Consider the following 25,667-nt stretch of genomic DNA (forward strand, 5'->3'; position numbering starts at 1 on the left):
TCAATGTGATGCCTCCTGCGTTTATTAACTTGCCTATTAAACAGAAGCACTTGTGAGTACAGAAAATGGCTATTATTGCCCACAATTTTTGCTTTTATGACCAGGACAGTGATATTTTGAAATGTACCTATTTTCAATGAGAAAACGGGCGAATTTGTGTCTTTACGTTCACATAAAGTCATAAAAAACAACACATGAATCAAAATTAACATGTATTTATACTAAAGTAATACAAAAATTACGACAAAAAATTTAGAAGGGAGTAGTTTTTCTAGATTTACGATTATAATGTAAATCACTTTCACGAATGAGCCCCCAAATGTAGTCTCCCATCAAGTTCTCGTTATACTGTCCTTGGTAGCGGCGTTCAAAGTGGTAAATGTAAATTCTAGAATGTTGTATTAAAATATAAAGCACAATGACAACTCGATTAAGGGCAGCAGTGGCCTTTTACAGAAAATATGGAATTAAAGCTTTTCTTGACTTGGGATAGTCTGAAAAATGTTCATGGTAATATCTGAAAGAAGATAGAAAAAAATATACACAATGAGTTAATCTCATGGCAAACAGACCAATCAATGTAATGCAGCTTCAGTAATGGCATCTCAGCATTCTGATGGAGTATTTGTAAGCTCTTTAGTAAGGGTGGAAACGTATCGGCCTCATCAGATGATATCTGATATATCCCGTATTGGCTCAACTACTACAGTTATTGATTTTACTTTGCTGTTTTTCAATTATATACTGTTTATAAAAAAAAAACCTTGTTTCAAGTGATAAAACTCAGCACACAGCATTTTTTTTGTTTTTAAAGCTATTACTAATAATTACCGGTGATGTCTCCATACATTAAACCATTCAGCCACTGCTGATAATATTTGGCATTGCCTGTGTAATATTTTCAGCTACCAAAGAGATTTGAATATTAGTGAATTTTGAGGACGTGTAATACTTTGACACTGGGTGACGATGACCTGTGCCAAATGTATATTTCTATTACATTTTATATCGTGTAATGTAGGCTCGGGTAAAGTTATGCTGGCCCAATCAATCCATTACTTTTGTAATATTTTTTACCGTGTATTTGGCTTGGCTCAGTGACGCTACTGTGGAAATCTGGGGGAAGCCCACTTGCCCCATTTATGAACCAGGGTTGACTAACTATCAAGCAGTCGTGAGAATGCGGCGTTGAGTTGTTCAAAGTGTGGTGGTAATGATTGACACATGCGCCACAACCAGGGGGAGGGGTAGAACCGGTCCGGACCGGTCGGGCCAACGGCGGTTGGAACCCCTCTGAGGGGAGGGGGCTGGCAGGAGCTACGATCCCCCAGAGCCCCGCCCCTCAGGGAGAAAGAGTATATTAGGCGGGTCCCTGAGAGCGCGAGTCAGTCTGTCTCAAGCCGAAGCCAGAATCCGCCTGAAAAAAAAGAAGACGACCCTGGACCCCAAGCCGCCAACATCCTTCTAAGGGCCGGGGCTCAGTGCGGTGCCAGTGGTCGTGGGGTTAGGACCCTGAGGTTTCCTCAACCTGATGCCCTTGTGAGGGCCAGGTCCGGACGGGCCAGTGGTCAGGGACCCACTGGGCCAGCGGTGGGTCAGCCTCCCCTAGGTTTAGCCAGCCGGAGGGCTGAAGTAAGGAGAGTTGTAGGTACGATAGCCCGGAGGCTGTACCTGCCCAGGTTGTGGGTGAAAGGGGCCATTACCCCTTTGTCTTAGGGATTAGTGTAACTGTTTGGTGAAATAAAGCGTGTTGCCTCTACGAAGACTCCGTCTCCCTCCAAGAACATTACAAAAGTATGAGATGGCTCAACGCCACGATCGTTGCCTGGTGACCCATGCCAACTGGTGTGGCTTATCTGGACCCCCACCGGTGGTGGTGCAGGGCGCGAGGCCCGATGCAACCGATGGTGAAAATAGCGAAGGCAAAGGCAGGGAAGGTCCAGGTGGCCAGGGCGTAGCCGATCCACTCCACAATCTCGCCCAGGAAGTTGGCACCGGATACCAGCTCGAACAACCCTCCTGCAGCCGCACCAGCGCACAGACAGGCACTGGAGGCACTGGTGGCCAAGCACACAAGTAAGGACACCTCATCCAGCAGTGGATGGAACATGGCTGATTATAAAGGATATAGACAGACCTGAATTGGTTTTGGATGCATGTTGGTGATTAAGTAAACCTAGTTTTATGCTAGAAATAAAGAGTAGAAATGAACGCAATTGTTATTTTCTGAGAGAAAAAAACATACTCTGTGAATTACATGTTGTTCATTTCTACAAGCCTGCTTTTCCAGTTGTTGAAAACCATTTTTTACTGGAACTCTGGTTATCAACACCCCTCTGCTGAACTTGAGTGGAGGTGATAGTTATCTACGGTTATATGCAGGACCCGCATGATCTGGATTAAAAATGACACAACTTTTGCAGATGCACGTTGGTGTGATGTACCATGGTCGACTTTGGATTTTTGCATAAATCAACTTTCCCAAACTCCAGTCCGAACGACTCCTGACGCAACGTCCGTCGGTGATTACCAATTTACTCCATTTTCAAATACAAATGAACTCGTTCCCGACTTCACATGCTCCCGGTGATTGATAAACGTGCCACGTGACGTGCTAAGCAATTAAATCTGTCCGCGTCACGTGGAGCACGTTGACACGCACACCTGCAACACACACACAAACTCTGCTCCCAATCTTCATGTGAATCGGCTCGATTAACGCCGACATCGTTCATTGCTATGGGGCGCATGTAGCCAGGAACGAGTTCCATTTGAACGCTGGGAAATTGGTCATCGCGGAAAGACGTTGAGTGGTGAGTCGCAAGGACTGGAGTTCAGGAAACACCCCGGCATAATGTCTGTGTCATTTTAAAATCAGTTAACAGTAGTCATGGAATGATAACACACCCCCACCCCCTCCTCTCTCTCTCTCTCAATGCCTACTTCTGGTGAGTAACTTTAGGCATGAAAAAAAACGCATTTTACTTTTCTAACCCAACATTAAACAGTGTCCAAATGTTATCATCTGCTGCGCTGTGCTCCAACGTCTGTTTTTTTTTGCTGAACTGACATTGCGCTTGTGAGGAGAGCACATACACAGGGGGATATGCCTGCTGTGTTTATACAGGGTGGGCCATAAGTAACTACCTGATTTGAAAATGGCAGTATTTTGTGTTAAATTATTTTGTAGATTTTTTTCCACAAATAAAGTAGAAGCCTGGGAGTTTACGATAAACCGGTATACACCTTAGCAGCGTGCAAGAATAGTTTAAATGTATTTCAGAAACAATTGTTCAATTATCTCCACATAGAGAGACGATCACTGATATATTAAGACTTGAACGGGTGCGACGACGGTGCTTATTTCCCATTAAACTCGTTTACATTAACATACCAATCTCTCCCTTTGACGCAGCTGCTGTGCGTGTGTGCGGCGACGGGACTGCTTTCCATCTCTGACCCCGCCTACTTACCCTCGGGTGACACCCACCTCAAACCTAGATATAACCTCTTGTTGCAGCAGCCCTTTGCTGTTCAGCAGTTCTACTGCTGTATCTTTCCACCTGATGACGATTGCTTGTGTTGCGATCGAAACGTTGTGATTTATTATGTATTTTTCTATCAACGTGATTTTACCGAAAGAACCAAAGAGTATGAATATAATGCTCTATTTTTGCGTGTGTGTCTTTATTTCATTTTTCCAAAGTTATAGGCGAAATAAATCCGGTAGTTACTTACGGCCCACGCTGTACATGCTATTATAAAACTCTATGAAGATACTATACTTTCCCAGGCAGGAGCCCATTGATATCTTAAGACTTTATTTTGAGGTTAATCTGGGTCAAATGTGATTGCCCAATGTGTAATACAAGGCTAAGTGTACAGAGCTGAACCAACAAAGGAGAGAAAAGTCAACAATATCGGTGTCGACGTTTGTAAAAATTATTCAAGGAAATACTGTTATAGAGCAATACGATAGAATACTCAAATAATATAGAAACAATGGTCAAAATCGATTGCACTCGGCTTCTCTGATTCGCACGGTTAACTATGTACGGTTCAGAGGGGACCCACATTAATTGTAGAAGGGATTAAGGGGGGGGGGGGGTGCTACAGTCACGTGACTCATGGATGAATGAGGGTTTACCGAATGTGTTATTCTTAGTGGTCTGTAAAGGTATTTTGTGACACATGATGATTTATGAAGGAGTGAATCCACTACCCTATAAGCAAACCTGTTGAACTCGACTGCAAACATATTAATCTGGAAGAGAATGTTCTACTTTGTATGAACATTTCTGAAGATAAGTGAATGTCAGATCATTGAGGATTGCAAAACTAAACTTTTATTTTTATTTTACCAGGTAATGCCCACTGAGCGATATAGCTCGTTATTCAGAAGCGACCTGGACACAAATGACAGCTCAACGAAGTGGCTTATCACGTGGACATTTTATAGCAGTCAAATACTTTAAACGCGAAGAAAATAATACATGCGATCAAGTAAAAAAAAAAAGTTTCCAAAACAAGGGAGGGCTTCTCGCACTGCGTCTATAGGTGGGGGTATGTGGGGCTTGGTGACGGAGAAATGTTTGTCAAATGACAGTCAACCTGATATTTTGAATTCCTAGAGTTAGAATTTAACCAATTAAATTCAGAACCAAATTAAGTTAATTCGTTACCTGGTTGAGAATATCTACCCGCTTCACTCAAAAACTCAATTTCATCACAGCCAGCTACCTGGATTGAAACCCAGAATCTCAGGTGCACCATTTCAGCCCTCTGAACCACCCAGCTACCTCAAGTTACCGGGTTCATCGTGCAATACACCAACCACCGCACGGCCACTCTGCCAGTTTGTAAGTAAAACAAACTTGTGACTGCAAACTAAAATGTTGAACGGCTTGATGAAGGGGCAAGGGGTGTATGGTTATATCTGCGCGTGACTGGGGGCAACATCGGTGACTGACAAGTCAAGAAGTAGATGGCAATAGTGAATCTGCAGTTGAGGGTTCATGGGTTCTCACCACGTGGGATTCTGTACACATACTCCCCAGGTTTCCGCAGATTTCGAAGGATCCGATCGCTGTGAATGTTCATAGCCATGCCAGCCAGGAAGATGATGGAGCCTAGCAGCACAGACACAAACAACAAAGATGCAACCATATAGCCTGAACCGACATTTGTTTGCGAGCACCAATGAAGGCCAGTATGGCACACGAGGGGGTTTGTGGCCAGCATCACGCCCGACCACCTTTGTCTCCCTAGTGGTGATGTTTACACATCGCATTAAAGGGTAGTCCCAGGACCGGTTCAGATAATCGTCACTGTTGGCCAGGTCGCTCGTAGACACACGCACACGCACACCTGTATAATACACACACCCACATTTGCAACTCATTCCTGCCCAAACCATATTTATATCCAAGTTGAAGGCTGTCATTCCTTGGTGTGTGACTGTTCCTTCTTTGAGAAGACTCTCCATGCCAAACATTGAATTGACCTTGGGATGTAGTTATATTTATACAATTTATAAATCCAGACTATTCAACCGTGCTGCCAATGAAGGATTAAACTAGAGCATTTACAAGTCATGCTGTGTTCAGTGTGCTGCTGCAAAACAGAACAATATAATCTTGTTCTGTCAGTTTGGCAGTGTAGGAATTATGTAACACATTATCCGGACTTTGCCACCTGATGTACAAAGGAGATTATCGATACAGCTGATGGAATGGATCATTTGGAATTGAATAGACAAGCAGACCAGCAAAACGTTAATCCGATTACGGGCAGCTAAAAGCCTTGTACATAAACCAGCAGGGCTCTGAGTCAGCCACGCCCTCGTGTGGTCAAGGTTTGGTTTCGTTCACTTTAGCGGCGCACTCCTCTGATGACTGTTTTGGACGTGGAGTTTCTGCATCACCTCGACATGGAGAGAGTATTTCACCTAATGCTTTCCAGGCACTCCACTTCCTTGTCATATTTGAAAACATTCACGAAACTGGCCAAACGTCACAAGCAAGGGCCCTGCCTTGAAAATGGTCTCAACGAATAAATCGATAATGTGTAGACTCGGTGAGGCTCTCCAGGACCTTGTACTGTATATTGTATGTGGACAATTTTGGTTGTTAGCCGAGTGGCGTCAGCATGCATCCCTGGTGCAAGGAATGGAAAACTTCTCTCCACCCCTTTGTGGCCCGGTGCCTGGCACCTCCGGTTTGTGCGCCCTGGTGCAGCAGCACCGCCTGCACACTCGATAGCCACACCACAGTGTTGGCCCCCTACCTATGAGAAAACGTGCATCGGTGAGCCAGTCCGACGGGTAGCTCTTGCATTTCAGAAGGTTGTAGCTTTGCAGGTATCCGTTGAGGGCGCAAAATACAAATGCCTTCACCATGACAGACAAGGATGTGGGGCGGCCCCGAGACAGCAATGAGAAGATGAATGTCCTGCGGGGAGAGGTAACCGCACGCACACCGCCATCAGCGCAGGTACTGCCCGTCTATTGACGAGCGCACGACAAATCGAGTCCTACTTCTGTTCACCGATCAGGGGCAGGTCCATGGCCCCCTCCCACCAGCCATTGTCCCTTGCCACCCGGTAGGGCTGAACGATTAATCGATTTAAAATCGAAATCGCAATTTGAAACGATGCGATTAGCAAATCGCAAAGGCTGACATTTTTTGCGATTTGAAAAGTCTGATTACTTTCTTATCGAAAGTGCTTTATTTGTTTCTTTATTTATTATTATTTTTATTATTATACCTTTATTTATTTAACTTAGCAATTGTTCTGTTTGATTGTTCTATTTCAATTAAAACATTTTAATAAATACATGTTGGAAGCAATTCATATATTTGAAGTTCTCATCCTTGCATTAGAATATATAGAGCAGTTAATATTTTGATGGTATCATGTGGTAATGCTCCATCACATGTTTTAAATCTATTACACAGTGACAATTGAACTGAAGCTTGACTTCAACAAATTTAATCCCAAATCGCAATCGCAATATCTGTCAGAAAAATCGCGATTAGATATTTTCCCCAAATCGTTCAGCCCTACCACCCGGTGACGCCACAATCCACACGAGGGTTCGTCAACCATCACTAGGGAGGGCCAGTGGATGCTGGGTCTATCGTTGGTGTGTTTCACTTCGGGTCTTAGGCGAACACATCGTGGATAACGTTTCGCGTGATCAAGGTAGGTGCGTTTTAAATGAAGGTGAAACCAACATAGGTAACTAAGAGTTAGTTAAATGCCAAGTTACGCCAATTTTGTAGTCTGGATAATGCTTTTTTAATATTTAACTATTTGAAATATGTTGGAATTACACTTTCGCTATATTGTGTTTTTTCTTTCTCAAAACTATCCATTGTCCCAGATTTTTTTGTTACATTTTATAAAAAACAAATCACTTCACATGTTTCACTTCAAGGGTGGCGTCACGCTATCGTTTATTGTTTTATTAAAAGCATATCCGGCAGTATGTCGATGCATAATAAAAACAAATGTGAATATCAAAGGCCCTGCAACCTGGTCAAGTGGTTGCATTACATTCTTGTGCATATACTGTATATGGGGGACAAGTCACAGGAGTATAAAACACGATGAAACAGCATCTCGACGAGAACAATTGTGAGGGTCGCCCCTTCATTTAACGCCCACTTAACGCATGATTTTAAATGTGGAGGGAAAAACACAAAGCGCTCGTCAAAAAGCACTTCGCCTTAAAGGAAACAAAAAAATAAACGGCGACGCTTTGGGCAATGGCCTTTCTTCAATCAGGTGCCATGAATAAAAATAATAATAATGATAATAAGAGCGATTGTCTAAAACAGTGGTCCTTAGCCTGGGGTGCATGCGCCCCTTGGGGATGCGAGATGCCATTTCTGGAAGGTAAATAATCGAAACACAAATTAAGCACGGGCTCGTAAGTCCGACTTCAGTTCAGTTTTCTGTTTCATTTATTAGGTATAGCCCTGTGAGCCATGCGGCTCTTGACTCGGGTGCAATCGCAACAAACAAAAAACATGAACAAAGAACATCTTAAAGTGACTACACGCAGCAGAAAAATCCAGGAAAAAACAGCAAAAGTCTTCCAGGAAAAGCACCGTATATCAACGCTGTGTGCCAAAATGCCAGTGGGATGCAAGTCAAACAATAACAACCATAAGACAATTTAGATGAAAGTTATACGTCTAACTCTGTACTACAACAAACAAATATGGCTAAACCTATGTATTGATTAGCATTACTGTATACATATTTTTTAACGATTGAGAAACAAAGGTTCAGTACCACTGGTCTAAAGACATCGGCTATTGATGAACGCCTTGAGGTGTTTATTTATTAAGTGTGCTTGTGCACCACCGCCAATGCAGCATCACCAGGTCATTTGTTTCATTTTGACATGATCAATAATGTTAGGCCACTACAGCTACTACATTTTTATTTTCCCAGCAAAGGTCCACTGAGATATACAGCTCTTTTTCAGAAGCGTCCTGGTCACAAATGATAGCCCAATGAAATAGCTTATGTGGAAATGTATAGCAGACAAATACTCTAAACGCATGATTCTAAAATTGTGGTGAGAAAAACCAGAAGACCCAGAGAAAAATCCACGCGACCACGGGGAGAACATGAAAACTCTAGATATACAGGCGTCAGGGTCGGCATTGAACCCACGATCTCCTGTAAAACCAGGCGAGGAAGTTAACATCTCGCCACCGTGGCACCCATGCATGCATTCCCCAATAATCAATCCCTCCCTTGGTGCGTGTCAAAGTGTCATGTTTGAGACCGCGCGCCTCGAACCACACCTCTGGTGATCAGTGCGCAGAGAAATCACTCCCGACTCGGCGTCACACGCAACGCACCTTTGGAAGTAGTGCCCGCAGAACATTGCCAGATGCACAATGTTCACCGCGTCGACGGAGTCGCGCTCGGAGGAGCCCACGTGCATCAGCAGGAGGATCACTGGCACCGCGAAAGAGGGAAGCTCTTGCGTGCACCACGCCAGCCTTGCGGGAAGCATCACACGCGGCTGCCCCTCGCGGTCCCAGAAGCGACCGTAGGCCATCTCCTTGGCCAGCGTGTTGAGGACACCTGCCGCGGCCATGCACAGCCCCATCCAGGTGAGCAGAACCTCGTTGCAATGCGTGGGCATTGCTGCGCGATGGGGGTGATGGTGGCGTTGTTGCTCGTTGCTACTGCCCCTGTTGTCGATGCGGCCTGGGGGTCAGGCGTGCGCATGTACGTGTTGTTTGTACGGCTTGAGTTGTTTCCAAATGGAGAAAGAGTGGCTGGTTTTTTTTTGTCTTATAAGCTCGAAGTGTGCATGACGCGGCGGGCGCGGGGCGGTCCGCGTTTGCAGAGGAGGCATTGTTGCGGTGGGTGGCTGTCTCGGGGCTGCTGCTGCTGGCTGCTACTGCTGCTGTTGCACGTGGGGGCTGGGCTGCCAGCTGCAAAAGAGTACCTGAGCAAAAACACGTGGCATAACAAAAAAACGAATCAACACACTCTCCAACAACAACACTGCCTCGAAAGAAATGTTATATATATATATCTCATCGGCGACGTTTCGGGCAATGGTCCTTCTTTATTGTACGTGAAATAGTCGCGCTTTCTTCTTTAATAGCCGTGCTGCAAAGGGTGGGCGGGGAGTCCCTCTATGCCCCTTTGACCGTGCGAGATCACTGGGTCGCTGTGAGCAATAACCTCACGCTCATCCCTGTCACAGTAATACTACTGCAGTGTTTTTGACTCGCGTGTGCATTGTACGGTGCCACAGATGATACGAGTGCCCGCCCTGAAAATGTTGAATTGGGACGACCAGCGCCAACGAACGCCGCTCTGTGCTAGTTTGAGGATGCTAACTATGAACGTGTTGCAATCCATATTCTTGCGTTGTTTCGGTAAAGTCACGTAGGTAGAAAATGTATAGATCACGACGTTTCGATCGCAACACAAGCAATCGTCATCAGGTGGGACAACCAAAGCAAGAAAAAACTGCTGAAGTAGGCGTGGTTGCCGCATCTGATGACGAGTGCTTGTGTTGCGATCGAAACGTCGTAATCTATTATTTTTCTACCTACGTGACTTTACCGAAAGAACCAAAGAGTATGGATTCCTGCAGTCACGAAAGCTTCAAATCAAGAGTGTTGTAATTCAATTTGTAACGTGTGCGGTCACATATGGCCTATAGGTTATATATATACAAAAAAAGACAGCATCCTGTTGTAAATTCACTGTTGGATAAAGACCTCGGCAAGGCACTACGAATTGCCATGCTGGTCAGGGTACGTTGATGAAGGTGCTGGCGGTGAAACCCAGGACCCGTTTAGATCCCACTCGCTCCTGACACCGGCTACCTGAGTTGGCTTCTTGGCAACAGCATAAACACACACACACATAGTTGTGTGTGTCCGATGCGATATTACTTACACGCAGGGCTTGACTTCTCATTCGATCTTTCCAGAACGCTGCTTAGGCTGGCATGGACAAGGGATTATTATCGGCGTAATACCACGAGACTACTAGTGCATATGTTGTATTCCTTTAATCCTATAATACCGTAAAAGGCGAGACGGGTGAGTCTTCCTTAACACATTCCAGCGGGGGGAGCTGGTAGGAACGTTGGGTTGCTCGGTCAATGGCCAGGGTCAACGGCGGCGTGGTGTATTCCGCAAATATGCCCGACTGTGAGGGCGGGCACAAGCCGGCGTGAGTAGGCTAAACGTTGAGTTTTATAAGGGCACCACGGGGTGACCAGCCCCTCCCCACCCAGCCCCACCCCTCCCACCCAGCACCTCCCCATCCTCCCCTCCCCACCCAGCCCCTCCCCACCCAGCCCCTCCCCACCCAGCCCCACCCCACCCTCCCCACTCAGCCCCACCCCTCCCACCCCCCACCCAGCCCCACCCTCACCTCCCCCACCCAGCCCCTCCCCACCTTCCCCACGCAGCCCCTCCCCACCATCCCCTCTCCACTCAGCCCCACCCCTCCCATTTTTGGATGCACGACGGACGGACAAAATCATTCCCTGTGGGCTGGTGTAACCAGGAGGTTTCTTCCAGTAACAAATTCCTGGAACAGTGAAGCACTCTATTCCGGCTGAAACGAAGCGCATGTCGCGATGTCTAAAGCTGCGTTTGCGATGTTCCATTCCTCTCTCCAAGCAGGGTTCATTGAAAGCGAGAGAGTCTCGAGTGTCGAGTGGTTTACATAATGCCGTGCGTAGGACACTCTACTCCTCAACAAGCTTTGTGTCTTCAGAATGAGTGATCACCACCTCACCTCCGGGACTCCGGGACGAGCGCGTTCACAGTGTTGAGACGCAATCGCGCGTCACAGGTTCGCCCAGTTGCTTCCTCTCGTCTATTTCATTCACCTCTCAGTTTCAGTTTTCAGTTTCATTGATTAGGTATAGCCCTGTGAGCCATGCGGCTCTTGAATCGGGTGCAACCGCAACAAACAAAAACATGAACAAGAAACATCTTAAAGTGACTACGCGCAACAGAAAAAGCCAGGAAAAAACTGCAAAGTCTTCCAGAAGAAGAACCGTTTATCACCGTATATTCATACGTAGCATTGTTTATTATCCGTAAAGCGCCTCGGTCAAGGCGCCGTGTAAACTATGTGAAGGTAATGTCTGTGGCCAGCTGATACGAGCCCATCGTGACCTTGTGTCATAAGTTCAGCTCTGGGGGTTGGCAATCAAAATTACAAAAGGAGCGATTTTCTTCGAATTCGGTCAAAAAACCCGAAATATTTCGAGAGCCGCAATGGCACGTGAACACGAGACGGGTACTTGATGAATACCGTCAAGCCTGTACTCACTATTTTAAGAACAGCACACGCACAATGATTTGTAATACCACATTTACAAATCATTGTTGGGCTTTCGGACGTTCATCGTTTATCGAAAATAATTTGGAGGTTTTGTTCTACTTGGCGACTATCGTGAAGTGGTCCTTAAAGAGCCGCATGCGGCTCCGGGGCTTTAGGCTGCCGACCTTTGGTTTAGCTAAATACAAAAACTCCAGACCTTTGTCAACCCACTGCTGGATGAACGCCGAGTCGGTCATGGGGAGTCGTTTGACCATACCTCACTCCGATTGGAGAAGATACCTCTCTCTCTCTCTCTGGCCGAAAGTCAAACTCAGGTGGACGTGGTTCGAAAGGGCATCACACTAGCCACTGCACCGCCGCTCCACCCAAACAAAAAAACCGACTTCGAACCGTCAGAAATCGAGCAGTGGATTGACAAAGGCACCGTCAATTAGCGTGCCGTATTTACATCCTTCACTACAGCCTTCTTGCCACTGAGGTTTGGATGTGTTTTGTGTGTGTGTGGTGTGTGTGGTGTGTGTGTGGTGTGTGTGTGTGTGTGTGTGGTGTATGTGTGGTGTGTGTGTGGGTGGTGTGGGTGGTGTGTGTGTGGGTGTGTGTGGTGTGTGTGTGGTGTGTGTGGTGTGTGTGTGGTGTGTGTGTGTGTGGATGGTGTGTGTGGTATGTGTGGTGTGGATGGTGTGTGTGGTATGTGTGGTGTGTGTGTGTGTGGTGTGGTGTGTGTGTGTGTGGTGTGTGTGTGGTGTGTGTGTGTGTGTGGTGTGTGTGTGTGTGGTGTGTGTGTGGTGTGTGTGTGTGTGTGTTGAACCCCGTCGCATTATCCGGACTGTCACAAGGCGAGAGAGCTGGCGGAGACTCATCTCCTCGTGTGGGGGGGGGGGGGGGGTATTCACGTGAGGAGGGGGGGGGGGTCTGGTTAAGTGGGGATGTGGTTGGCGATTGGAGGAGGGGGGGGGGGCTGGGGGAGGTTTTGGGACCGGTTGATTTCCAATTCGACGCAAAAGTTGGAGGAATACCAATCAGTAGCATCAGCTGTCCCTGCGGCCACATTCCTCACGCGCCCGCTATTTGTCCAGGCTGTCCAGATGCCGACAACACGGGCTCTTTGTTTGGAAGCACCCGTACGCAGAGTTCTTACGACTCAGCACATTCATTTTCTTCGTCTGCATAGCATTTTAAGTTTGGAGCCAGTGCGGCGCATGGAGTGCATTGCGCCATTCAACTCCTTGCAGTTTTGCACGCAGCTGCAAATTCGATGTATTGCCCATTTGTCACCTAATTAAATTATGTAACGTAATGAGCGCATTCGGCTTTCAGAGTTTCAGGTGGATAGTGGGCTCGACACGCTGCGGGCACCGCTATTTTCCGTTCGTGCATTTCAGCTTTCATGGATGTGCCAAGGTTATTCCGCCGTGCATGGCACCACGGCCCTTTTGTTATCAATCCACTGCTGGATGAAGGTCTCCTCAAGACGTGTCAGTAGTCATGTATGTACGTTGAACTTCTTTCGCACCGTACGTAGCCAACCGTACTAATCGGAGGTGCGAGAAATGACGGGATACACTTTCGTGTGGCGTTTGAGAAAAAAAAAGGAACAGGTTGAAATTACCGTCATTGTAGTTTTAATTATTATTTTGTAAAAATATTCAGCGGCATTCGGGGTGCTAGGCTAATTGAGTCGCCTATTGTTCCATCAGAGCACAGCGTGGCTGATATTGGGCAGTCGTCAGCGATGACTACACGTCTGATAGTTTACATCTCACAACATTTCGCAGTTTGGCGAGCGCTTGGTACGCCACTTATGTAGGAAATAAAACACCATGATTCATCACGCTTGGTCGGCGCGGGACGCTGAAGGCAGGAAGTTGTAGACGTGGTAGCTGACAAAGTACGGAACACAACGATTGGATTTGCCGAACACCCAGCCCACCCAACCACTGTCCCACCATGCAGCCCCGCAATCTCTGTTGTATCCAGGCTCAGACCTGCTTAGCTCGCGAGATCTGACAAGTTCGTCGCATTGCGGGTGATTTGGCTATAGGCATTATTTTTTTGGTGCGCAAGATATGTGCCGTGAAGAAAGGGCCATTGCCCGAAACGTCGCAGATGTTATAGATATTTTAAGAAAGTGTTGTTGACAAGTGTGCTTGCGCCAACGCAGCGGGATCAGCAAATAATGTGTGTAATGTGTAGTTTGAAAAGTGCATCTGTAAAGATTTCAGGTTTGTACAAAGTTGCGCTTTGGGTGTTATTGCTTGTGCACCATTGCCAAAGCGGTATAAAAACATTCGATGTGTTTATTATTATTATGATGATGTTCCCGACCGGGCAGCAAGCCCGCTCGAGTCAACTGGGGACAAAACGCGCGCCCACGCTCTGCTCGTAATGTAGAACTCTTTCTTCGACTGAGCAGCTGCGTAATAATTCATTCCGCGAAGAAGCCTCCAGCGCGTTGAGCGTAACGTCGGACATAGTGCCGAACGATACGTGGTGCAACACGACATCACAGTCGGAGAGCTGAACACAGCACATCCGCGAAAGCCTGCCAGGTGGTATAACTAACACATTCATGTGGAGGGAGCTGGTAGGAACGTTGGGTTGCTCGGTCAATGGCCAGGGTCAACGGCGGCGTGGTGTATTCCGCAAATATGCCCGACTGTGAGGGCGGGCACAAGCCGGCGTGAGTAGGTTAAACGTTGAGTTTTATAAGGGCACCACGGGGTGACCAGCCCCTCCCCATCCAGCCCCACCCCTCCCACCCTCCCCACCCAGCCCCTCCCAACCCTCCCCACCCAGCCCCTCCCTCCCCACCCAGCCCCTCCCTTCACGACGGACGGACGGACACAATAATCGCCTGTGGGCTGGTGCAACCAGGAGGTTCCTACCAGTATGAACTTTCCTGCTCCTCGCTCACCGCGTGAGCAGAGACATTTCAAAGTTGCGCCAGGAGAGGGCAATGTCTGCAAAGCGAAACTGAAGCCTCAGTGAAAATGGAGAAGTACGTTATGAATGATTGAACAAGGGAAGGGCATCAATGAGACCAGATTTATCTTCTTCAGAGGAGACCTGGTGACGGGGTTTAGACTCTGCTGATGAGATCCTCAAAGTTAAAACTGGTTCAAAGTATTCATGCTCAAACACTTTCCACTCGCTTACATACGTCTGGAATTCCATCCGGTCAAACAGAATAACCCATTTTTTATGTGGATATACAGAACAGACTTACGAAATCCAGATCGCAAAAGCACATCGAGTAATTTCTTCGCAGAGTTATCTGAATGGGCAGCATTAAAAAGTGCATTTGCATTGCCCTTAGCTCCTGGTCGATCCACTGCTGGATGAGGGCCCGACTTGCACTGTGCGGGTCGTGGGGATTGTTTGATCGTCCTTCAAATCCCTCTTGAGTGCGGCTCGGTGAAGGCGGGGCTGTATAGCCGCGGGAGTGTTACAACCCAGTTGTACGAATCCGTGTAATACCGTGCGTGTAAAACACAACGTCATACGACCTCGGTATTGGGCCTGCTCTTACACGCTGGTCAGACGCGTTGTAAGAGGTGGGATTACTCAAGGCCGTAGCCGTGGAGTCAACGTTGGGAGGGACCAAATCTTCCGGGGGGTCTGGGAGTCTTCCCCCCATAAAAAAAAAATCTAAATTTGAAAACTCATTCCCTGCCTAAAATATAAAAAAATTCACTAACACATAGGATGGACTTTTTATTTATTTTTTACAATAATGTCTAATAGTGTATTGTATTACATTGCTCTGTTTTTTCTTTTTTACCTTTTCTTGTTTCATTGTATGTAATGGCAGAGATTAGGGATTAATAAAGTACAACCATAACCACAATCATATGAACAGAAATCTACTTTTTCCCAATATATTGACATTTTGAGCATATTTGAATATTGGGGGGGGGGGGGATAATATATATTTGGGGGGATGTGCCCCCCCCAATATATATTATAATTACGGTCTTGGGATTACTCATACTTTAAGTACCTCATTCACGCGCCCACCTACCGACCGGCCGTGGTGCATGGGAATCACTTCAACTCGTAGCGCGATCACCAGTCACTCGATCTCGTAGACAGAGAGCGACTCGGAGGCGCAAGAACCCACGGACAAATGGGAAGGTAGCAGCCACGCGGTGGGCCCAAGCTCCGCGGTCCCCTACGTATAGTGAGACTGTTATCAGCAGCCAACTATTGAGTGCTAACACGTGGAAGGAAACCGGAGCACCTGCAGGAAACTCACGTGTGCGAGGGGGCAACACTCTATCCCGTGCAGACCTAATAGGTGGAGTCCACACATGTGCATCTCCTGGCAAGCCAGGGTATAGCATTGTTTTGCGTGTGATCCAACAACCTTGGCCACCGGTGCTGGATCTACAGACGTGTTGGCCGGACCAAACCTGCCTACCTGCATGTGTACCGCACGCAAGGCGCGGCCCTGTTACATTCCAAATACGTTTAATACCGTAGCGTCCTTCTATTTTTACAAAAAAACTGCAAATCACCGCTCCGTTCCACTTGACTCCCCACGACCGAGCAGGTCGCCTTCAGTGCATTCTGGTCCGTGTTGTTTTGTCTCGTTTGTTCAATTCTGTTTCGCTTGGGCCATTTCCCCATATTCTGTTCTAAAACGTGCATACATGTTCCGAATAGAAAAGACTCAATGCTCAGGCGCACAATGCTATATACAGTATATACACATTTCAACTCGACACATTCGTCAACACTGCCTTATAAGGAATAAAAATAGATAATTGGTGACGCTTTGATTCAATGGCGCTTCTTCGTAGCAGATACAATTTGATTTCCTGTGATTGTGCATCACTGCCAACGCAATGTCACCAAATAATTTTGATAACATATCTATACGTATCGTGAGCGTAACACTCGATTGGAATCGACCAATAAATCAAATGTCACACGCTTTGTAATTACTCTACTGCAGTGTAAGACATTTACTGGACGTTATATAGGAATGGCTTGATGTGGGCTGTCATCCAGCACTGGATTTATCTTGGCTGATGACGACAGGGATACGTCGCTGAGAATGTCACGGTTTTCAAAACTAGGTAGCAGAGTCAATCGGTGTCTTCAATTCCGACACGCGAATTCATAACAATAGCGCGTGTCATGTTTATTATGGGCAGGCAGAAAGGTCACATTGCGAATAAATGAGTTGAGTGGCGCACTGGGTCGTGACGTCTCGACTAGCATTATCACTCACTCGATCTCAATACCACTGCTTGACGTCGTGCAAGCACTTGCGTACCCACACGCGCTTGCGATAATTGATGGTGGGAAAATCCAGTAAAAGGCTATCAACAGGAAAATGCTAAAAACGGAATGTGTAAAATATAGTTTAAACTTCAACCCCTGATGATGATGGTGGGATAGCCAAATGAGTTCACAAGAGGTCACAAACAAACACCTCGTGAAAGACCCGATGGCTTTGATCTTCCACGGAGCTTCTGGACCACAACCCCTAAACCACATCTGCACGATGACAGCTGATAGTTGATGGACAAATTGAGAATGAAAACCTCTCCGGTGCGCGACTGTGGCCACCCAGAACAGACCATGGGACATATAGCGACTCAGTACCCTATTCACAAACACGAAGGAGGCATCACGGCGATACACTTCTGATGCAAACATCTGGCTCAACCACCTGCATGCAAACCTATAGTTGTTGCTCTACATCAAATGTGAGCCATCCACAGAAGAAGACTCGCTCGTGTGATCTCATTAAGTCAGATATGTCGACTCGGGAAATAGGTCTGTAGATCTCAGAGCAGCAGCTTTAATTTGGACAAAAACACGTTCCTTCGGAGTGGGCAAGTAGGAACTTGGTTGGACAGAGCGGCGTTCGGGTGGGGGGGGGGGGTCAGTTGGATGAGTGGGCGTGTTTACCCTTCCCCCCACCCTCCCCGACATCGTCAACCAATCGCGGTGTAGCTCGGTGTTCGGTGGGGAGGTGCATGGGTGGGCGGAATTCCGGACATGCACGACAGACAAATAATCCCTGCTGGGCAGTGTGGAACCTGTAGTTCCTACCTGTATAAATATGGTATTGCATTTGCGTTAAATACACGGATTAATTAAATGTATAGCATCGTCGCAATATGCCTATGTAGTAAAGACCCAATTCCAGTTGTGAAATACAGCCATTGTTTAATATGTAAATGCACAGTAAAGTACATATTTTAATGTCGAGACCAGTCCAGAGTTTGATTGTATGAAATAAATGCTGCCGGAAAAGAAAAAAACACTCCAAGAAGACTGTGTGGCCAATGGGATGTGTAAACTTTACTTTTATCTTGTTGCCAAGGTACATATGTGGGAATTAGGTGTAGCTCGTCGGTTTATTTATTTAGAACATTTTTGGGTGATTTAGACCCACCTAGGATTTCCACTTCCGAAGTACAAAAAAAGCCCAGAACATATCGTGGGAAGAGGAATATCTCACAATTCGGGGAGAGGGGAGAAGTACTCGTGAATGTGTTGACTTGAGTGGTGTGGTCGGACTCAGGTGACCAAAAATCTAAACTTTTAATGAACCAGGAAGACATGCAGACTTCCCATGACGGTTACTCCAAAAAAATTAACCCGTAAAAACAAAGTTTTTCACTATAAATCCTATATTTGCGTGGCGGCTAGAGTCCTCTCGTCCTCTGGCTTGAGATGGCTGCCACCTATGGGTCAGATGATTGCCTGCCACCATTAAACAATTGGTAAAACATTTTCACGAAAATAAATTGTCACGCACAACGAGTCTGTGTGCAAAATGTCAGCTCGATTGGATCACGGGAAGTGGGTAAAAAACGACCGAAATATTTGCATGGTCGTAAGCAAGCAAGCAAGCACGCAAGTGAACTTAATATAAAGGATAAAAAAGAAAAAGAGGACGATCCTGGGAAACCCAGGACAAGTGACAACCCAAGGCCCACCACTGTTCAAATGTCATCACGGAGCAATGCTTTAGTTTTTTTCTCTGCAACTGCGTTTGAAAAATGCAATAATCTTCAGTTATATAGGGCTGTATAAAAAAAAATGTTCATAATAAAAGGTTTTTTGGGTGAGATCGCGTTATTTATAAATGTGTCGCAACCCTCCACCACCCGACACTATTTTAGTCCACCGGTGTGTTGAAAAGTGAATCCACAACATTTACCATTTGAGTACGGCGTTTCACTGGAAATTACATCCAGCATCTTCGGGCGATTTGTCAAAATAGTGAAACCATCCACCTGCTTCCGGTCTTAAATAGTACAGGATGACGTCATCATTGTTGAACCCCATAAGGATTCGAGATCAGAGGCGGGGGTGTATGCAAATATGTAATAGATCAGTAATCAGCCACTTAGCATGTGACTCACCTGTAAGGAATTGCAATATGTGTTGTGTATTACGTAATAATACGCTTCCAGGCTGCGCTGAGTTTATAGCTATCACAGCGGTTGAAATTATTTGAATTCTTCTCAATTTCAATTGATTCTCTAACTAATATTGGCTAGTAATAAGAGTTCTGCATAACACTTCAACGTTATCAAAATCAATTGAATGTCTTTGGCAAGCATGCTCTGCCACTGCTGACAGCTGTGTTTGGGAGAATGTAATGATCCATTGGTGTTCTTTTAGTCTTACGCTAATGTTACTGTCCAATATAACACTTACCGCATAAGCAATTGCTCCGATATACTCCTTCTGTTGATCACTTCGGTATTTCATCTTTAGTACAAGACACTCGTTTTTTTGTGTACCGTACAACATCTCACTTTAATGTTTTGCTTTTGCAAAACCTGGGCTAATTTGTGAGTAACTCCGGAGATATATGGTATTTTATTTGTTTTGATAATCTGATCACTTTCAGCAGTATTGTTGTTCGATACCGATTTGGCATTCAATGCTCTGTTAATTTGAGCATTATTGTAGCCATTCAGTCTTAGTGCTTCTTTAACATGTTTAATCTCTTTCCTTAAACTTTCACCATCTGACACTGTCTTTGCCCGATGTTTGAGCGTCTTTGTTATTGATTTACTTCGCTATCGTTTCATCTCAAGCTTGTAGGCATTGTTGGCTTATCCTGGTCATGCTTTCATGGGATTGTATCGCTGGAGTGTGAGAGATGCTCCCCAACGCTTATCGCAGCTCACCAGCCCGCACTAAAGTTGGGATTGTGCTCTGCGATGTCAATTTGTGGACTAAATTGCTCCGTTGTAATAACTTGTTTGTTGTTGTTGTTTATGCCTTTTGTATTCATGCCATTATTTTATTTGCTTAATAATTTTACGAGGATTTCCATTTACTTAATAATTGTTATAAATAGGATTTAGCCCTCCCTATATAATTAGTGTACAGCGTCGTGAGCTGCAATTGGCTCGAATGACGTTGTACCAAATAATACAATGATTATTATTATGACACGGATGAGGGTCAATTAGGTCATCATTGATCTCGGCTCGTTTGGAGGTGGACGTTGTGGCTCAGAGGGTAAAGTGCTGAGCCGGCACCGCTGATATTTGGAGCTCGAGTCAGATCAGCTGCCTGTAATTAAACTTGGGATCTCAAACGTAGCGAGTCGATTGTGTCAGCCTGGTTGTCAATTTGGTTTTGAAGTCAATTTGAACCAATTTGAGCTCTGAAAATTAAGAATATCGGTTTCACTCATGCGGACGAACATTGTCCTTGGTTGGAGAGCGGGCGTGAACGTACTGCCACCTACTGTGAGTAATGTTTGTGGCATGACCGTCAAATTCCGCCAAATTACGTGCAAATACCATTTTAATACGATGGTTGTTTGTTCAGTCGTTGGTAACTGGGCGGAGACCATCAACTCACTACACTCGAGACCCCAATTCATTCACAGATGTCTGCCGGGATTCAAACTCAGGGACTAATATAGATTGTAAATATGGTCTGTAAGTCCTGGAAAATAGAAAAACTGGGTATAAATACAATTATATGTTCGCATAAATGTGGGTTCCCGAACATCATTGCCGAATGTTGATTAATTTCACTCTTAAATTAGCCCAAAGTTTAACATTGATATCCGTCTAATGCAAAACACTTGCACAAAATATCCTCATTGTCAGTGTAGCACTAAAATCACCTCTCGTGGAGTCTCACACCAACCCCAACCGAAAGCAGACAGAGCCCTTTACCGGGCACTTTTATCGTCTATAATATATACAACATTGGTTCTGGCAGGCGGAGTGTTTACCGTCGGTGTGCACAGTGCGGGTGATAAGCAGCAGCGAAAACAAAAGAAACGTGATGCAGTGACCCGATTACTGTAATCGCACCTCAGCTGAGCCAGAATTGCCTGTCCATGACCGCCTTGCTTTGAGGTGCCCTGGGCATCTCTCAGCGGGGCAGGCTTGTTATCCGGTGCCGGAATGTTCGCGCTACGCTATGAAAGTATAAACCGTGTCGCGGATTAAGGCATCAAGGGGGGACCCTGGCGCAACGGGTGCAAGCTCAAGGGGCCCCGCGTGAGTGGCCTTCACACGGACCCCCTTAAATTTCGATTTAAAGCTTTCGTGACTGCAGGAATTCATCTTCTTGGTTCTTTCGGTAAAGTCACGTAGAAGGGAAGTAATAAAATAATAATTATTTTATTATGTTTTATTTTTATTATTGTATTACTTCCCTTCTACGTGACTTTACCGAAAGAACCAAGAAGAAGGACCCCCTTCCTTAGAAGACGCATGGGGGCCTCCAAGCGGTCGCGCAAATTCATCGGTCAGCACCATTGTTCATGGAGACTTTGAGAAGTGCCCAGGAGAGGCGGCTTATTAAAGTGTCGGGTTCGTGTTGTGCGAAACGATAGATGGTATGAAAACGGAGAAGAAAACGCGCGTGGAAACGCAAGCGAAGGAAAAACACATTGTTGCAACAGGAATCAACTTAAGGATAGAATGGGGAGATAAAAAACAACTACTGGCATAGAAATATAATAACGCTTGAAACACCAATGGAAGTAGCCCAATAATTATATCGCATGATGGTCTATGATAGCGGTGCCCAATTTTTTCGAGTGTGCGAAACTCCTTTCAACCTCCAAACATGGTGTGGACCACCATATGCTACTACTGTAGTTGTTTTTTAAAACTCTGTTATATGTGGAAATCGAACGAAATAACACCGAAATAATATGCACTCAGTAATAATTTGTAATGCACACACCTGAAATTGTGAAATTCGTATGCATTACCTCGACAAATGCACTTGTGAAGCGTAGCAATATATGTACGAGAACGTATTTATATTGGGGAACTTAATGAGATGGATGGTGCTGTTTCGCTGACTTCAAGGACAGGGTGTCAGGTTAGAGCGACGACAGTTTTAGCCTTAAATATGATTCCACATCTAGCCTACTTTCGGCACACTGATTTTAATGCAACAAGCGTGGAAAATCCATTTTCACGCACACACACACACATACGTGTACTGTGGCAAAAGAGCATCAGCTACTTCCCTGCCTTGTCGGACAATTCTGAGTACTTTGAAAGCAACGTGTAGCCAGAAGCCGGTCATGTACTTTTGTGTGAAGACCAGCTTCAAAGAGTTGTCACACGAAAGTTCAGTTCGGCTGTCTTGCTCTTGTGTGTCCGCATCACACCCCCCTCCCCCCACCTCAAAAAAACCTCCAATAATTAAAAACAATGCTATATCAGCATACTTGTAAAATAAATAACATTAGTAGGTCCATATTCTGTGGTTCTTTCGGTAAAGTCACGTAGATAGAAAATAAAAAAAATTACAAAATTAAAAATTAAAAGAATACATTCAAAATAATAAAAGCAAAAAAACCCCACGGCCTTTCGATCGCAACACAAGCGGTCTTCATCAGGCGGACCGCTTCTATGAATTCCTGCAGTCACGAAAGTTAAGTCAAAATTTAACAGTAGTATGGATTTCGATTTAAAGCTTTCGTGACTGTAGGGATTCATCTTCTTGGTTCTTTCGGTAAAGTCACGTAGAAGGGAGATAATAAAATAAAATAAAAAATACGTAGATGAAAAAAAAATAACTCAATTAAATCACGAGGTTTCGGAGGCAACACAAGCTTCCGTCATCAGGTGGAAGAGCCACAGCAAAATTACAGTAGTTTTCACCTGATGACGGAAGCTTGTGTTGCCTCCGAAACGTCGTGATTTAATTTACTTATTTTCTTTGTATTATTATTTTTCTTTTTCATCTACGTGACTTTACCGAAAGAACCAAAGAGTATGGATCCTTGCAGTCACGAAAACTTCAAATCTAGAATCTGAAATTGTATGTTTCCATGGCGAGGATGTTATTATTATATTTTTCGCGGTCCAGTTGTAGTAGCCTCGCTAACCGCCAGGGGGCCACGGACCACAGGTTGGGAACCGCTGCTCTCTGCACCCGTGAGATTAGATTTCAACTGTTTGGAAGTAGCTTTGTTCGAATTTGACATCGCGACAATTCATTAGGATCGCTTTCTCTTGAACATGTGCGCTAATGCAATGGGAGAACGATTTAATTTCCGTGACACCGTTGACAGTTGCTGCCCCAACGGTCTGGAACGCATATTCTTAGGTTTTTTCGGTAAAGTCACGTAGGTAAAAACATTAAAAAGTAAAATAAAATAAAAATCACGACGTTTCGGAGGCAACACAAGCTTCCGTCTTCAGGTGGTACCGTCACAGCCACGACAGCTGTATCAAGTAAATTTGCCTCCGAAACGTCGTGATTTTTATTTTATTTTACTTTTTAATGTTTTTACCTACGTGACTTTACCGAAAAAACCTAAGAATATGAATCATTGCAGTCACGAAAGCTTCAGGTCTGGAATGCCATCCCTCTGCACATTCGCAGCATCACCTCAATCGCCTCCTTCAAGAGACACTTTAAAACTCACCTCTACAGCCACGAGCTTTCGAGTGACTCTGAGCTTGGCTCCGCGCCTCTGAGTTGCCGCCGTTACGTCCGCAAATTTGCGCGCGTTATAAATTGCATTATTATTGTTGACTCACATTCCACTGAGCTGATTGATACATTATACAAATGCAGTGAAGCGTCTGATGCAGTCTGTGTCAAAGATAATACTGCGATAATTTATGGTGGGAAAAATCCAGTAAAAAGCTATCAACAGGAAAATGCTAAAAACGGAATGTGTAAAATCTAGTTTAAATATTATTGGATGTTGTGGTACGTTTGGAAAGGCTCGTGGGTGGATTGGCTCGAAAACGAGTAGAATTATAGTTAATCCCAACCTGTCTCTTTGGGGACTTCAGGATGTTATTAAAGAGCAGTCAGAAAGGTGATGCAGGAATAAGATAGATAACACTATCCTGGAGCCACCTGGTAAAAATTGTGTTTATTTTTCTAATAAAAATGTGGTTTATAGCGCAATAGACACGTGGGAATGAACGTTAAGTTGTGATGCCAGTTGGCACGTCCATAGAAATCTGGAAAACTTTCGAAGTCGTCTTTTAATCATGCACAAAAAGGAGATTTTTTTATGAATGGGAAAATGTAAAGACACGGAAGAGCCTGGCTAAACATACCGCTTGTAAAACGGTTTTATGAAAGCCAAAGTCGTGCTGCATGAGTTTGAATCACAACAGCTCTCCGATGTATTTTCAGGCTGGGTTTTTTTTTTCTGCACGATGTTGCCAGCAACTGAAGATGAAGCTCCCAGCATGATGAGCGAAACGTCAGACATCACGCCAAAACCACCCGCGGTAACAACCCGCAAACACACCAAGACAGCCGTACGGCACAACTGCGCAAAATCCACACAGTAGCATTGATCCACGATTCTCTTTTATACGGAGGTGACATTAACTCTGCTTTCCAATGCCACGTGAGATGGCATCTGTAGCCCTAACGAATGCCAGTCGCCCCTCAGATGCACGTGGTGTCTCTGCGTGAGAGAGACACACACAGGGCTCTGTTTCTTCCAGAGTACACGCCTGCTTTGATTTACTGCGAGTGGCAGGCGTGTGTTTTTGATCGCAGCCTCAACAGGAATGCTTATAGCATGGATTTGTATTATTCAAGGCTTATGGAATACATTTTTTAAATGGTTATATTCGGAATTGTCATTAATCAAAACTGGCTTGGCTCGTAACTTGGACTGAAGAAAATGATGTGCTGTGTTTAATAAACTACTCATTCGAGTGAATGTGCCTGCTTTTTCTAGTTGCCTTCCAGGCTGCTAAAAAAACAAACCTGAGCACATCGCTAGGCATCGCTGCCATCAAGTACTGGACACGCTGTCCATCATCCTGAATAGTCTCTTAGAAGCAAATTTTAATACAATTACAGCAAACTAATACACAAGGTAACAAAAAAAGAAACTCGGGGGGGGGGGGGGGCGTGCGATGCTCAGATACGATTCGCTAGTGTGGAAACAATGTGCAACGTGCACGTAGACAGAAGGAGACCTTGATAACCGTACGCGCCTCTGCTCGATGTCACGTACGATAAAAAAAAAGAACCCCTCAAAAATGTTCGTCACCACCTTATCTTGCTCACACGACACGGAGACATAAAAGGAGATTTTCTGAGAGCAAATGTTTGGATGTGAACCCATAACGGAGCATTCCGGACCACAAGAGGGACCCTCATATAGAGCCCCCCCCCACCACGCCTCTCCCGTGCCGGCGTTCAGATCCGCGGCACATTCAGAGAGGCCAGCTTAGGCGCAATCCCTTACTCGCACTTATCGTCCCGTGCGTGTGGGGGCATCCTTTTCATCTCTGTCACCGTCTGCGTGCTGCCTCACGCCGACCGCCAGGACAACACCGTAGCTTTGTGAATATAATATT

The 25,667-nt window shown here is 45.4% G+C and overlaps 1 protein-coding gene across 2 annotated transcripts; it reads right to left on the reverse strand.

The window, feature by feature from the left end:
* LOC133347096 (3-oxo-5-alpha-steroid 4-dehydrogenase 2-like) lies at nt 1–23,878 on the reverse strand. 2 transcript variants are annotated; one of them, XM_061559051.1, is made up of 6 exons: nt 23,753–23,878; nt 8,880–9,478; nt 6,286–6,449; nt 5,028–5,129; nt 1,869–2,019; nt 1–517 (listed from the first exon to the last, which is right to left on the reverse strand). In XM_061559051.1, the coding sequence occupies exons 2-6, from the start codon at nt 9,167–9,169 to the stop codon at nt 451–453; spliced, it is 774 nt and encodes a 257-aa protein (XP_061415035.1). In that variant the 5' UTR covers nt 9,170–9,478; nt 23,753–23,878; the 3' UTR covers nt 1–450. The 2 variants fall into 2 exon arrangements, with proteins under 2 accessions (XP_061415035.1, XP_061415034.1); XM_061559050.1 differs by having other exon boundaries at nt 1,869–2,057.
* Nucleotides 23,879–25,667: the final 1,789 nt, after the last annotated feature.

The sequence above is a fragment of the Lethenteron reissneri genome, chromosome 25 (genome assembly GCF_015708825.2).
Source record: "Lethenteron reissneri isolate LAM-NWPU_2019-01 chromosome 25, ASM1570882v1, whole genome shotgun sequence".
In the NCBI taxonomy this organism is placed as follows: domain Eukaryota; kingdom Metazoa; phylum Chordata; class Hyperoartia; order Petromyzontiformes; family Petromyzontidae; genus Lethenteron; species Lethenteron reissneri.

What these genes read in the sequence shown, in the direction of transcription:
- LOC133347096 (XM_061559050.1), bottom strand. Translation starts at nt 9,169, where the DNA reads ATGCCCACGCATTGCAACGAGGTTCTGCTCACCTGGATGGGGCTGTGC. An exon ending in CGATGCACGTTTTCTCATAG is followed by an intron (nt 5,130 to 6,285) that starts GTAGGGGGCCAA and finishes CTGTGCTGCTAG; the next exon opens with GCTCCATCATCTTCCTGGCT. An exon ending in CGCGCCCTGCACCACCACCG is followed by an intron (nt 518 to 1,868) that starts GTGGGGGTCCAG and finishes ATCTTCTTTCAG; the next exon opens with ATATTACCATGAACATTTTT.